At 42.4% G+C, this 15,833-nt stretch overlaps 1 protein-coding gene across 1 annotated transcript in view; it reads left to right on the forward strand.

The window, feature by feature from the left end:
- FAM171A2 (family with sequence similarity 171 member A2) overlaps positions 1–15,564 on the forward strand; it is a 43,666-nt gene extending 28,102 nt beyond the window's left edge. The window contains exons 4-8 of the mRNA XM_063300533.1: positions 2,661–2,819; positions 3,802–3,978; positions 4,883–4,999; positions 5,830–5,956; positions 8,375–15,564. Coding sequence (XP_063156603.1) covers positions 2,661–2,819; positions 3,802–3,978; positions 4,883–4,999; positions 5,830–5,956; positions 8,375–9,938 — 2,144 coding nt within the window. The 3' untranslated portion in view covers positions 9,939–15,564. The remainder of the gene's footprint in view (positions 1–2,660; positions 2,820–3,801; positions 3,979–4,882; positions 5,000–5,829; positions 5,957–8,374) is intronic.
- Positions 15,565–15,833: the final 269 nt, after the last annotated feature.

The following is a 15,833-nucleotide window of genomic DNA, read 5'->3' on the forward strand; positions in this document are numbered from 1 at the left end:
ATCCATTCAGTGCTAAACTGATAACTTGTGCACTCACTGCTACTGAAAAGGAACAATTCGTTGACATCTCTTCTGACGCTACTTTGAAAATGAAATTCCTGACAATATCTCTTCCTGAATTTTGGAACAATGTGCAAAATGAATACAACAAAATAAGAAGGAAGTTTATCAGCATACTGATTCCATCTGCAACAATTGATTTTTGTGTGTAAGGGTTAGAGTTGCTGCTTATAAAGAACAAATAGTGATCAGAAATAAATGTGGAACCAAAAGAGAGGGTGGCTGTTTTGAAAATGACACAGTGCATGCAAAAGTTTAGGCATTTCTGCTTAAATTGTATGTTTCAATTAATCACAGACTGAACAGATGTAAACCCAATCTCTCATCATACCACGTTAAATATGACTTCTTTCTGCAAATTTGGATATATACTTACTTTTATGTGCAGTTGTTTACATATTCAAAATTTTTAAAAATGGTGAATATGTCAGGTGCAGAAGTTTGGACACCCTTTCAGTCAATACAGGACACCTCTGCTGGCAATAGTAACAGCTTCCAAAAGTTTCCTGTGGCCTTTTCCCCCCTTGTTTTTGGAATTTTTGCCCATTCTTCCTTGCAGAACTCTTCTAGCTCAGAAATATTCATAGATCTCCTTGCAAATACTGCATGTCTGAGATTTCCTCAAAGATTTTCAATAATCTCCAAGTCCAGTAACTATGAAGGCTATTTCAAAACCTTTATTTTTCTTTCCTGTAAGTGCTTCACAGTTTGGATGTACATTTTGGATCATCGTCTTAATGAAATTTCCAACCTCTTTTCAACTTCACTTTCTTCTCTGACCTCGGAACATTAGCTTCTAGGGTAGGTTGCTTTTAGTTGAGCTCATCCTTCCACCCACACAAACCTGTGCCACTAGCTGCCACACAACTTCAAAACAGTAACCTCTACCCTTAACAAGATATTCTTTCCTTCAAACGCTTCACCCTTTTTTCTCCTGTATTGGTATGGTTGAACGCTTTTTCTTTCACCTGTCCAAACCACTTTCATTCCAAACAATTCAGGCTTATCAAGATTTTCTTTTGCCTGCATTACATGATGACTTTGGGGATGAGGTCAGAGAATAGTTTTCTTTCTCTCAATTCCCCCATGCAGGTCATGTTGCATAAGCATTGCTGTACTGTGGACTTGTGGACAACTACTTCAGGTAAACTATTCAGCAAGTCATTTAGAGTGATTTGCGGGTTCTGTTTTGCAGATCTGATCAGTTTGGGGGCAGTTCTAGCAGAAGTTTTTCTTGATCTTCTGGATCTTTCCTTCAGTTCAGCAGCTTTACAGCCTTCTCCGATTTTGTAAGGGTTTAATTATCTTTGTCTTCAATGCTCAGAGAGGTGCTTGAAGGGCCCTATGTTTTTTGTTAAAAGTAGACAGAACAATAGTTCCAACCTTAAAGGTTGGAAGGGTCAAATATTCGTTCATTTGCGGAATTGTCTTATCCTGGCTAATTGTAGCTCTAATGAGATAATAACTTTTTTGGACTTTTTTGAAAACTTTAGAGGGGGGAAAAAACACTGAATCAACTGGAAGGGTACTCAGACTTCTGCATCTGTTATATTCAGTTTTCTTATTTTGAATCTGCAAACAACTGCACGTAAGCTTGTGTTCAAATTTGCAGAAAAATGTTGTGTTTAACTTTGTTCCGTACAGAGGTCATCTTTTGATCACTTAGGGGTTCATTGAAACATACAACTTGACCAAAAGTGCCTACACTTTTGGATGCAGTATCCATGTTTCAGGAATTATGCAAAAATAAACAAGCTTATCCTTTCTATTAAATTATGGTTTTAAATTTGATTTTAAATTTCCATTGAAAAGTGGTATACTTATTTCTTGCCTGATCCCAACTCCAGTGCAATCATTAGTTTTATTCATAGGGAGGATTCACATAAATTTATTTGTCATTTCAGGAAATCATAATATCACAAAGTTTGAGAACCTCTGCACTTTTTTATAGTGGGCTCATATATAGAAATAAAATGGATATAACCTTATTTAATTAAATTATTTAGGAACCTGGAGATGGGTAGTAGACAATCATGCCTTTGTTGTATGTAATTGATACATTCAAACCATGTCAAGTAAAAGCATCTGTATTATCATGATATTACCACCATTTTTGTCAACTTTTCCATTAAAGCATATGGAAATATTCAAAGTCTTTCCTGTTTTCCAGGACCTTGCTACTTCCTGCCTGGCTGCATCCAATAAGAAAACTATCAACTCTTTATGTTTCAAGGTGTCATTTGGATTATCAAAAAAACTTAGTTAAGGCCAACTTAGGATCTAATATTATGGCCTGGGTTGTATCTGTCCTATTTTAATTAAAAAAAAATCAGTTCAAAAAGGCTGAATAATTTTACAAGACCACCATATAGGTACCTATTTCTTTATGTTTTCTCCAACACATGGGTCTTATACTAGAATTTGAATTTGAAAGGTGCGTCTCGTGGTTAATGACCAAACGTTTATGGATACTTTCTTGAGTTATTGCACTGCAAACTTGTGCACTGAGGCCCAGCACTGGAAGCAAACTCTAAGGATTCTGTGGTCTTTTATGAATACTGCCCAGTTAGGCCAGAAGGTTTAAGTGTTGATCATTGCAGGAGCTAAGAGCCAGCCATGGGCACAGTTCCAGCGCAAATCTGCCCGTCTGTCCCGCAGTTCCACCTACAGCCAGCTTTCAGCCACCTTGACCGCCGCCAGTGGTGGGCCAGACATGAGAGGGTTCCCGTCCTTCATTGGGGCTGAAAGTAATGGCAGCGGTAAGCGGCCAGAATGGGTGTGGGATAGGGAGGGTTGGAACATTAAACCTAGCCATTACATTACAGCTTGTCTCCGACACCAGATTTGGAGGTATGAAATATATGTTTAATTAATTAATTAATATACACAATCATCGTTGGGCGTGGTGTCTGTTACGAACACTGATACCAGCCTGCCAAACTCTTCCCTGGAATCTTTACCCTCACATCCTTTATAACTGAGTTTGGGATGTTCAGCTAAAGAGTTCCACCTGAGCAGGTAGTTACCCTGCCACCATCTGTTCTCGAATAGGAAGATAGCCCATTACCACCTGGAACATGGAGCAGAACACGAAATCCCCCTTACCCTGGAATAAGTTATTAAATAAATGGCTGTGAAGCCAATAACCAGGCCCAAACAGTTTTGGAGGGCATGGGTTTTATATTTTAATAGAAGAAACAAAGTAAAGATTTGAGAGAATAATGTAATTGCTATGAATTACATGAGGCTGAGATCTACACTCTGTAATCTGTAAACATTCTGAGTGAACAAACAAAGAGATATCCAGCAAGCCAGCCCTTACAATAAATTAAATAACCAATTAATTAAATGTTCCCTTCCAACTTTGCCAGCCCTTTCTAGGCTTTGGGCTTAAATCTTTAGCCCAGTCACATGAAATCTGTTTTCGTAACTGCCCAATTCCTGCAGTGCCTCCAAGCAAAGCTCACTGAGAACAAAGAAACTTTTAACTTCCCCTCCCTCTGAATTCTGCCCCTCGTCCCCCTGTTTATTGGAGAGAGTAGTGGTTGTATTTTGATAATACTTGATCATAATTAAAAATCCTTTTAATCCACTACAATTATTATACACTACTGTGTGCACAGGTAGGCATAGGAGTACCTTTTGGATTTTCTCTTTTGAAAATGCATAGCCAATGTATATGTGGCTTCTGGGCCTTTGGGGATGTGATAGCTGTCTTTTCTTCACCCTCTCTTTGTACAGCTAGTAATACGTGGTTGGAGCTGGTGCCTATTGTTGCAGTCAGCGTTCACCTCTTCACTGGAAATGGCACAGAAGTCCAGCTTTCTGGTTCTGTCCACCTCTCCATCCCGCTGCCACCTGGCACAGCTGCTGCGGCAAGTACCAGTGTGCCAGCCTGGCGCTTTGACCTCAAGAGTGGTGAGTGATGGAATGCTTGGGAATCATATTTTTAATGGTTTAATCATTATTGTATCCAATAATTACAAACATATGAGGCAAGGAATAATATTGTTTGTGTAAAAAGAGGCTTGGCAGGAAGCACACTGAGTGATTAATAGGATCCCAACATCCTCTCCTTCATCTATGGAAGCAAGTTCTCTGCAGGGTCATAAAATTCTTAAGTGCTTCTGGAAAAACATTAGGAAATCCTGCAGGGCAAGCAAGAACCATGCCTACAAGAAACAAATCTGATGTGCAGGCGTTTTGTTCCCAGGAAGAGGATGAGGTTGAGATTGACGCAAGCGTTCTACTTCTAAACTACCACTGAAGCAGTCTAGATGGCTGGGTTTCTCATGCAGCTCTTGATGTTTATACATCAGCTCTTCCAATTTACAACTGTGTGGGAATATATGATTTATTTCTATAATGCCCTGTGAATCTAAGTTGGTTTTCTTTGTTTACCCCTAAGTGCGAGCAGTATGAGCAAAATGCTGTCTGGTATTGTTCATTTTGGGGCAAACAGGGTTAATCAAGGTCTCCTAGCCTCTTTCAAGTTAGGGGTTATAGTTAGGGTTAATGCTGAAGTTATTAAATGAAGAGATGGGACTAGAATTCTAGATAGGGGAGATATTCTGAGAGCTACACTGTGTTCCTAGATTGCCTGTTTCCTGTTCCAACTTTGTGCTTCTCCTGCACAAGAAACCACACTAGGCATGCCACAGTACAGCTGCTGATCACAATATGCCTCCGTGCTCTTGAATAATTTTGATTAAGAGGGGTTTGGGGGGATAGGGCTGGTGAGTAGTACTCTTCCTTTCAGGTAGAGGTTTATTCAGATGGCCTTTTTAATTGCTTCACGTTCAGTCAAACTCTCTCTTCTTAGGGCTGTGGATCCGGAATGGAACCGGACTCATCCGCAAGGAGGGGAATCAGCTTTACTGGACATTTGTCTCTCCACAGCTGGGCTATTGGGCAGCTGCCATGCTGTCTCCTGCATCAGGTAAAATTGCCACAGCCAAAGACTCTGAAAAGTAAACTGATCTCAGTGCGCACAAGAGGAGAAGTTTTCTGCATACCTGGTATCCTGGTATGAAGGAGATTAACATTAGGCCACTGGACATTCCTCTCTTAGCAGTTAAGAGAATGGCCCTCTGCACAGTTCCCACACAGGTCCTTAGTAAAAGACTGAAAATGTCTCTGCCTTAACTAGTTGAGGGATAACTTGACTTCTGAGAGTTAAAGCTATCCAGTTGCTGAGATTCCTGTAACTTTATCCTATTTTCTTCAGTAAATCTTGCTAAACACAGGGAGAATCTTGCTTCCTGTTGAAGTGGGCTGCCAAGAACTTGATCCTGGTGGGAATTGTTTTGGAGTGTGGCATTTTTTGGATTGTAATTTCTAGAACAACTCTCAGTTTGAGTGGAATGTTTTCTTCCTAACTATTGAGTTTGGGAAACGTACCCTGCCTGTTTCATACATGCACGTGGTATTGGGACACATGTACACAAGGGGTGGGGCTTAGCACACAGTACTGTGTTCATTATCTCCCCCCCCCCATCTTTTCTGCAGACACATTTCCAGTGGAAGATCTCATTCTCTAAACCTCTTGTTGCTTTGGCCTTTTTAATTGTTACTTTACAATTATTTATGTTATTCTAATTAAACTGCATTTTTAAAAACTGAATGGAATTGTAAGCCATCCAGAGAATGTTATTTAAAGGGCTTTATATAAATACTTATGATAGATAGTAAATATTGTTTCCAAATGGAGTGGAAAAGGGGTGGGGCAATGCCCCAAACTGTCTAGTCATAAGAGCTGCTTCTCTGCAGGGCTGGCAACTTCAACCGCAGGAATTAAAGATATTGCCACCTACCATACTATCTTTCTACTTACTATCTTGGGTGCCCTGGCATTGCTGGTCCTCATTTTGCTCTGCCTGCTTATCTACTACTGCAGGTGAGTGCCACGCTTTCTTCTCTCCTTCTCCCCTACCACCTGTTGCTTCTAATTCCAGCCCCTTCTCTAAAAACTTTTTTCATAGCCTTAGTAAGTATCACAACTTTACCAAAGCTTACTTATTGCATCATATTTTATTTTATTTAGATATTATACATTTTATTTGCATACTACTTACTTCAGTAATTGGTCCTGAGTCCATGAAACTGAGCGCACCTGTTTCCACTATAAATTCAGAAGTTACAACTGCCCACCATCAATAAAATCAGCATCATGGAATGTTTACTTCTGGGAATTTCAGACAGGGCATTTTGAAAAGCAACACACCCCTGCAAGTAATCAGTTGGGGCAGAGCCTAGGCATGGCAGCTGAGCTGAGGATTGTAGGATTCCAATTCTTTGGAATTTGACAGCTGTTCCAAACACTTTGACACTGGTCACTGGACAATGTCAGGCAGTCTTTGTGGCTGATTAGTAATGGATCAGTTACTTTCCCCTCCCCATCTCCAAGGCCCTCTTTCGTCACCCTTGGCCTTCCTTCCCATGTTTTAGTTAAGGGTTTTCAAACTTTTTCAGGCCATGGAACTTGTTTGCTTAAAAAAAAAATCGAGAGGTTGAGTTTTTAAATTTCAGCTGACAAGCCCTTCCCTTTTCACTGTACGGAGAAAAAGTGCTATGGACAATCCTGAAGAATGGTGTTGAGGCATGAGCGGATGGCTGAGTGCTTTCAATTTTTTTCCCTCAGTCCCTTACAGAGAGGTTTATTTTCTCCCTTAATCTCTGGGAGGGAGGGAGGGAGGGTTGCCCCCCAGTCCCCCAGAACATTCAAGCCCTTGTGGAACTCTAGGGCTCCAGTTTGAAAAATCCCATTCTATTGGGCAGTGCTGTATAAGAAAGGGACAGTGTCCCTGGATGTGCAGAAGTGCCTTTTCCTCAGTCTGGAAGGAAGCACCTGCAATTCAGCCAGAAAATGGGGAAGAGTAACGTAATTCAGAAGCTTAAGCTTCCAGGGAAATTTGAACCCAGGATCTTTCATTAGAAAGTAAGGGTTGTCCATCATTATTGCTGCATCTCAAAACCTTCTCACTTATGCCAAGGAGAGATTATTTCACTTGGTCCAGAAATTTGTGCTGGAATTAACTGGCTGGAGACAAGTGTGTGTCTCTAGCAAGCAGAGTATTCTTTCTTTTTTTTGATGGAATTTCATAAAAGTACAGCTAGAAAGGACCCCAGGTCAAGGTCTGTAAGCATGCTCACCTTCCTCTTATCACCACAACACACTTCTCTTGTGTCCAAGGCCAGAGCTATCGACCTACTCAAACTGCTCTCATTAGAGAGCCCAGGTGCCACAAAAGGAGGGCCTGATACATTTCCATGCAGTTCAGGTAAGTCAGCTCCAAATATTGACCTGGACATGGAAATGAATACTTGGTCAAAACCCAAGCATTCTCTGAGCAAACTGGGGCGATACATTTAAATTCTGTTACTCAGTATCCTGATTCTGAGTTTCAGGATTCCCTAATGTCCCAAAAGAAAGGAAGCAGATGGAAGTGGGAATTCAAGAGAAGGAAGACCATGATTCAAGGACCTGGACTATTACTAAGAGATCAAATCCTCAATTTCACAAGAGCTGAAGGGTCATTAGTAGAAGCTGCAATTATTTTCTTTGGAATAAAGCCATTTTAATCTTCTTTTCTGCATATGGAGACATTTTGGCAGTGCATTCCTTCCATACACTTTGGCTGCTGATTCCCATTTATGTCACTCTTCCTTTGACCTCTCCCTGCCCTAAGTAGACACTTAGTTTGGATGCATGAGAGAAACCTCAGGTAAATTCTACTCCTGTTAAAAACTTAGAAGAAAGATCTCTAGCTACTTCCTTATCATTAGTTCTAAAGAAGAAACAGTGATTATTTTTCCTGGGCAAATAACATTTTTTTGTCCAATGTGTACAAGGTACTACTTTAGGAGCAAAAACATAGTCTTCACTCACAATAGTTAAATGGATTAAACTTGGAAGTAAGGGTCATCCTTTGCTGGGATCCCAGAATTGCCGGTTGCTTATCTTTAAAACATATTCTACCATACTGTATTAATACTTTTATTTATGCATGTCTGCCTGCCTTCTGGTCTGGGTATTGCTTTCTCTGAGGGGGAGCAACTCATCAGATGGAGATGATCTTTCCCATCTTATTAACTGAGACCTTTCAGGTGGAATACCTCTGAACATCTTTTGTGTGCAGAGGTATTCTAGCTGAAGTTAATAAGATGGGAATTTTCAAGTGTCATAGTTCTGTATTGCATCCCCTGAACACCTTTTGTGTGCAGATGATGCAGTATGTCAGAATGTGAACTACGATACTTCTCCATCTGTGCAGATCTTTGTACCCATTCTCTTTCTTTATCTCTTCCTTTCTAGGAGACTATGTCTGAAGCCACGTCAACAACATAGAAAGCTTCAGCTTTCTGGTGCTCTGGATGCATCCAAGAAAGATCAGGCTACATCAATGTCCCAAATTAATCTTATTTGCACAAGCCATATGGAGACAGCCTCATCCAATGGGGACATAGATGTACATACACCCATCCTCAAATCAGCCTTCTCCTCCTCCAGGGAGTTTGAGAGCTCCCGTGAGGAATTCTTCAAGCAAGTGCCAAACCAGAAGATTCGTCATGCCAGCAAGGCCTCCACAGCAGACACACTGAGCCAGCGATGTGGTCCCAAGGACGACTATCCTCGAGTGGTGGAGGGCTATTCACTGAAGGCAGCCCGGTCCATGGATGCCTCTGGCACACTTGAACCCCCTCTCCTGGAAGATTACAAGCGTAACTATTCACATCAGCGGATGGAAGACAAGAGTAATGAGACACAGCGCAAACAAGCACGCAATGATAGCAAGGCTTATTTACAGGAGCCCCCATCACCACCACCTCTTCCAGCTCCTTTTGACCATTATATGGCCCATAAAGGGGATGCCAAACCCCCTGATTTCATGATGTCACAGTCTGTAGACCACCTGGCCCGTCCTACTTCCCTGAGTCAACCTGGACAGCTAATCTTCTGTGGTTCTATTGACCATATGAAAGATACAGTGTACCGAAATGTCATGCCAACCCTCGTAATTCCTGCCCACTATATGCGCCTGGCTCCAACAGAGCAGACTACTGGGGGCTCTGAAAATCAACCAGATATGGACCCAACTGCTATGGGACTCCCTCACCAGTTTGGTCCCCAGGAACAACAGAGGCAGCAGCAGCTTCTCCAGCAGCAGCTGCAACATTCACAGTTCCAACTACAGCAACACCAAGTGGAAGACCCTGAGGGGAAGGGTTGGGGACCCCACACACAATCTGTCAGTGGTTCAGTCACCATACCAGTGTTGTTGAATGAATCCACTATGGCCCAATTGAATGGGGAGCTACAGGCACTGACTGAGAAGAAGTTGCTGGAACTGGGTGTGAAGCCACATCCACGAGCCTGGTTTGTATCTCTGGATGGGCGCTCCTCTCAAGTCCGTCATTCTTACATCGATCTCCAGGGCACTGAGAGGAACCGCAGCAATGATGCCAGCATGGACTCAGGTGTGGACGTCAATGAAGCCAAGCCCCCCAAGCGCCTGAAGGAGGAGCGCATGGCTCCTGCCATGGGTCCAACGTACTCTAAGCTGGTCTTTGCTGATGCTGACACCGAGCAAAGCAGCAGTGAGAGCCGCACCGCCATTTGTTCTCCTGAGGACAACTCACTGACCCCCCTGCTGGATGAAAACACCGACCACCGGGCCGCTACAATTCCTCGGCATGGGCGCAGCCGTGGCAACAGCTCTCGCAGCAGCAACAGCAACAGCGAACTGCGCCGTGACTCAATGACCAGCCCGGAAGATGACAGCAATGAACCTTCTGAAGGAACTGATGACCAGGGGGACAAGAAGAGTCCCTGGCAGAAGCGTGAGGAACGGCCTCTCATGGTTTTCAATGTGAAGTAGCCAGCAGGAGGAAGACAGTTCACCCTCATTGCACACTTTGGGTAGGGGAAGAGGGGCACCAGAACCACGGGGATCAGTATTTGCCTTTGAGCCTGGTCCGGCTTCCTTTTCCCTCCATCTCATCGAGTGCTCGGCTGAACTGAAGCCCGTATTTTTGGACAGAAGAGATGAATGAACGGAGCAAGGAGCAGAGTGCAGCCAAGCTGCACTAATGTTTTTCCCAGCCACTCAAGATGCTGTCTTGCTCAAGGCAGGTTAAGAAGTGCCACAGCAAACTACCTAAGAAAATTTGGCCTCTTCCTGTTTCCACCAACCACTGTGAGCCAGGCAACCCAGGGCACAGGAATTACAAAGGATGTGATGGCGGCAAAGGAAGTTTCATTGTTCTCTTGTCAATCTGTGGAGAGGATACAGCTTGTCCTGTCTGGTTCCAGTTCCTAGAATCCCTTGCTCTCCATCCAGTTTGGTATGACCAGAACTAGTGCTGGCCCCTTGCCCTGACACACTGGGAACAGAGGTGCAGTGGAAAGGCATGACTTAGCTCTATGACCCTCTTGCCCTCAGGGCTTTGTACAGTTCTTTTTTTAAATTAAGTCCTGTGGATTTTCCAAGCCAGAGTCTTGGAAGGGCGGGTGCCCAGGGCTCTAGGACGATGCCCATCTGTGTCTGTCATCCTTCTATGATCCAACAACTTGGATTAGAGTACAGGGCCCAGACAAGGGGGTGGGTTTGGGAAAATTTGGGCATTAGTGTGAGTAATATACATATGTGTGTGCATGCGTGTACGTCAGTGGTGGGTGGGAGTCTGAGCCGTGTGTGTGTGTGTGGGTAGATGTGTCAGTTGTGTCTGACCTCGCTGCCAAATGAACTCCTTAATGGAGTCATCTCTGTGCCCCCCCTTTTTCCCCTTGTGCCTGCAACTCCTCCGTTTCCTCTAAGTGCCTTCTGGCCCCAGTGTCCCCCTTCCTCCCCCCAGCCAGGCAGCTGTGAATGAAACCTTGATATCCATAGAAGCGTACAGGCATACCATCTGCTCATAGCTGCTCAGATCTTCCTTTCTGTATAATCCCCTTTTTTCCTGTAGTGAGTGCTTGGCAGGGGGATCAAGAAGGGGGATTGCTGAAGGAAAAACCAACTGGCACATCCCTGCTTGTAAGCGCAGTGGCCAACTTGCTAAGCCATCAGCAAAGACTTAGGGAACTGAGCCAACCAGCAACACAGTTGTGGTGATTGGGATCCTGAAGAGCAGCAGGACCATATTCAGGTCTTACAAAAGTGACAGAATGCACGATGAGCAGTCCCAAGTAAGGCATTTGTAGAGGTCTTGGAGGCCATTGGGGCACACGATGATTTCATCGGAAGAAGGGAATGGGGAACCACTAGTCAGCCCCACGCTGAGGCTTTTGTCAGCCAAATTGGAAGACAATGAATGGGGATGGGCGCATTGGTGGCTGCATATAAGAAAGTGGAACCTAAGAGCTTTTTAGCTTTTTGCTTTTATGTTTAAGGACAGCTGGGCTTTTATTAATCCCAGTTAGGCCCAAATCCTTTTCTAACAGCAGAAGGCAGCAAAGACTGAATAGGTCAGAAATAATTTGGGGAAATATTTTGTTTCAGACTCACCTTCATACCAACTGAAGACCTTAAAATAAAGGTGGGCATTCTTTTTTCTCTTGAGGGCAACATTCTTTAGAGATAAACTGGGAGGCAATATGCTGGTGACGGCCAGGCCAGAGCTGAAAGCAGGTAGCGCTTTTCTCCCATCCTTTTCTCTCTCTCAAACACACACCCATCATCCCCAGCTCTGCAAGCTGCTAGGGCTGTGTTTCTTACCCTTGGCAACTTTAAGAAGTTGCCTTCTTAAAGTTGCCAAGGTTGAGAAACACTGTGCTAGAGAAAGGACAAATTGCTCATTACTGTAGAGGTCTAAGCTGATTACCTAGAGCAGATTTTCTCCTACTATTTTAGTTACTTGATCTATTTGTTATTTCCTGGTTTTCTTCTTCTATTCTGGTCCTCCTGTTGTAATTTTTGCTCCCCCCTCGGATGCCCTTCACTACATGAAATTAGGCCAAGGAGTGTCATTTTCCCACCCTGCTTTGAGACTATCTTTTCCGAAGGGTACTCCTCTCTTGGCCAAGATCTGCATATTCTGACTTAAAAATAGGTCCCTATTCATCTCAGCTTCATTTGAGATTATCAGAATAGACATAAGTCTTACACAGTCTGAGAGAAGAACTTTCCATATGCTCAGAAACATTTGTCTTTATTTGCTTGCTCCAGGGTTGAGCCTTAATAATGAAAACAGGTTCTGGGGCTGAGCCCTATTTGTATAAAGACTACTTCTTCCGTTATACTCAGATTTTTTCCCCCAGTTCAATTATTGCCTTGGGATGGTTTTTCTTCCATATTTTGCCTTCTTCCACAGCATTATATTGAATCCTTTTTATGTTCATAGGATTTTTTTTTCTGAAACCAATGTTAGAACCACTAATTGTGGTACTTCCCAGTACCTGATGTGACTGATGCGAGATCAAAACTTGCCAAAGAGCTCCAGAAATAATGAAGTTACTTACATGGAAATCTTTGTTTAAAATTGCAGAAAATTTTCATATCTGATTAGTTTGTAAGTTTTGCAGCCTATTCACATTTAAGGACTTTTAATGTTCTGTAAATCAGCTGTAATCTTTTTCCAACTGCAGATGAAACTGCAAGAACTGGCTGACCATTTTCCCAAAGCCGTTTGTCTCTTTCCATGTTCCACTAATACCTGAGGAAAGATACTATCTGAGTAATGCAGGAGAATCCTGCACTTGTAACCAGACTGCCCAGCTGGAGGAAACAGCACTGGTCCTTACTTGGCTGCAGAGAAGTTAATGCACAGAGAGAGTTCACTGAGCCATAAAGGATTTTTCCATGTTAGTGGATTTTTTAAAATATTGCCCCTTAGTTAAGCAAATAATTATTTCACATTTGATATAATCACAGCAAATATATTGTATGGTTGAAAACTGGTGACCAACATTTAAAGAGATAAGACGGCTCTGTCTCCTCCATCTCCTAACTTGTGCCTGAGCAGAGATTAGCCTAATTCAGCCCCTAATCTCTCCCAAGAAAGCTGTGCCCAACATAGTTTCAACGTATCACACTGGTGTAATCTGATAATTATAGCTCTCCGCAAAGATAGTTGCATTCTAGTCAAACCAGAGGAAAGTTTTTAAAAAGTCAAGGAAGTATTAATCACTCCACCACCCCGCACAATCAAAACCCCAGAATCAGATACCTCTTTTTCCTTCCAATCAGTGCACAATGCTGTTTTTTACTAATTTTTATAGCTGAAGAAAAACCTTGGATCCAGGGTATGTCCTCTGACACAGATGCATCTTTAACCATGTTAAATGCCTTCTGCTCTCTCCAGTGACCTCAAACTCTGTCCAGACAAGTGTTTGAGAGGCTTTTTTTTTTAATGATCTAAAGAAAAAAAATAGTTGGACAAACTTGCAAAACATGGGACTCAGTGGCTACTGTTGGTGAACCTTCCTACTTGTTCTTTGGAATGGCATTAATATATAAACCTTCTGAATTTATCACAGCAACTTTGCACAATGGTGATTTCCTTTCCCAAGAGGATTTATCTTCCTTCTAAGCTTTGGTCTGCCTGTGAAACTGGAAGAGTAGAGGAGGGTTACCCTTCTCCAAAGGCAAGTCTTACACAAGAGAGGGAATGGTGGGTTTATTGGTAGTTTACTGGCTGGTTATTGTCCCTTTTCAAAGCTACAACCCTTTAGCAATGACCTGAGAGCTAGAATTCAAGAGCAGCTACTTTTCCTAGCATGGAGACAGCGTTAGAGAGAACTTCACTCTTGAATTACAGTAACTGCTAGAGAACAGTAATACGGTAACTACAGCTGCCTAGTAGTGTCCCCCACACACACCCGAGAGTTTAATAGACACAATATGCTAATCTTAACATTTATACATGGAAGCAGTGAACGTTATTCAGTGTAGAAAGGACATGTGTTTGCCTGCACAAGCAGCAGCAGTTTTCAAAGTGAACAATACAGTCTTAGTCACTGCTCTGTGGGTGGGATGGAGATGGCTAAAGTTGTGTTGCCTGCTCTGGGCTCCATTTTAAACCTTTGAGCTGCTTAAAGATACAGCAAATTCCAAACATTTAAGTGGTAGTGAATAAAAATTTGGTCCGGGGGAGGGCAGCAGTTGCTGCATGAAAGTTGGGAATAATATGGAGCAATGTGAATAAGGATAAAATATTTTTAAAGGTCTTGGCTGCCCTATGTAGACTTTGGGCTGCAAAAAATTCAGACGGTCACTAGCTGGTATCAGTGAGATACAGAAAACTCTAAGTCTTTGCTATCATCTAGTGTTTGTCTGGATTTGAGTAATATAGAACTGGTAGTCTAATCAAAGTTCAGATGAGATGAGACAGCAAAGCTTGTCATAACAAGACATATGTCTGTTCCAATCCACAGATTTAATAGTGGCTGCTTTAAAAAGTTAGAATGTGCAGTGTGTATACATTGTGGCTCTCACCGTTGGGGAATAAAGCCACAGTGCCATACAGAGCAACACTGACACATAAGCCACCTAATTGCAGATTCAGATTTTGAGTGCCAACATTGTGTGAGCTGTCCAGAGGCTTTTGATTGGCACGGAGTACAAATTTTAGTAAACAGTACAGGAGCCAGAATTAGGTTTACTGAGAAGTAGCATGTGGAAAAACACTGAGGCTTATAGAAGTATTGTACGTATTATTTTTAACTAAAGAGGACACACACACACTCTTCCCCACCCCCACCCAGCATGTGTGTAGGCAAAAGGAAAATATTTCCTCAATGTGACTTCTGGTGATTTTAAGGTAGCTGTTTATACAGTTCTAAGAGCTATATGGGACAGAACAGAACACTAGATAAGGAATGGCAGGCTGGTCTGTGAGTAGATAAGATTAGAATGTATTTCAAGGTTCACTATCTCTTCTACTATCAGTTTAACAGAAACAAGAGCTAATAGTTGCTGGTTACAGAGAAAAAAAAATTAGCATGGCAATACAGAAAATGAGCTCTTTAAATAAAACTGGCCTATAAAAATTGCTTCATACTATTGGGCCAGCTCATAACTGAGTTGTCTACTATTCTTCCAACATTCCAGACTCTTCCCTTTTGCATTTGGAGATGGTGGGGACCTATGGGTGATGGCTTCTAGGTTTACTGAACATTAAAAGAAATTGGGGGAAGAACAACATGAAGTAATGAGCATTGCATAATGTTAATGATGCCCTGCACTGTGTGGAGATAGTCTCTTTCAGTTCAAATACTGTTCCCGGTGATGCCAGGGGCTTTTGTTGCCAGCAATACAGATGTGGTTTCTTACTGCCTTCTTCTAATTTTTAAAAAACATTTTGTTGGTGTTAGCCTATAGCCCTGATACTCCCTAAAGATCTGTGTTATTAAAACTTACTTCTCACACACTGTATGACCCTGGGAGGAGGATGCTCCAGAAACAGCACAGCAGCACTGTTCCCAAGTTGGGAATAGACTATAATATTTTGAAGCTTGGAAATATTCCCCAGCCCTATTGTGCTCTCAATAAACATAGGTAGGCATTTTAATACTTTGCATGACAGAAACTTGGGTATACCTGGAAAGTGGGCATCAGCAAGTTCTTTCACTAGTTCACATGGCTGACTTTCTCAAACTGGTTTACAGATGTGTTGAACTACAGGCTGGGGATTCAACACATCCCAAAAACACAAGGCTATAATATATCACCCAGTACTTTTGGTACCTCAACAGGTGTAAATCTCCCTTTAATTTAAAGAAGAAAATCCTCCTTAAAATGCCTTCACTATGGTTAATTTCCACAAATAAAAGTATTCTT

The sequence above is a fragment of the Candoia aspera genome, chromosome 4, assembly GCF_035149785.1.
Source record: "Candoia aspera isolate rCanAsp1 chromosome 4, rCanAsp1.hap2, whole genome shotgun sequence".
NCBI lineage: Eukaryota > Metazoa > Chordata > Lepidosauria > Squamata > Boidae > Candoia > Candoia aspera.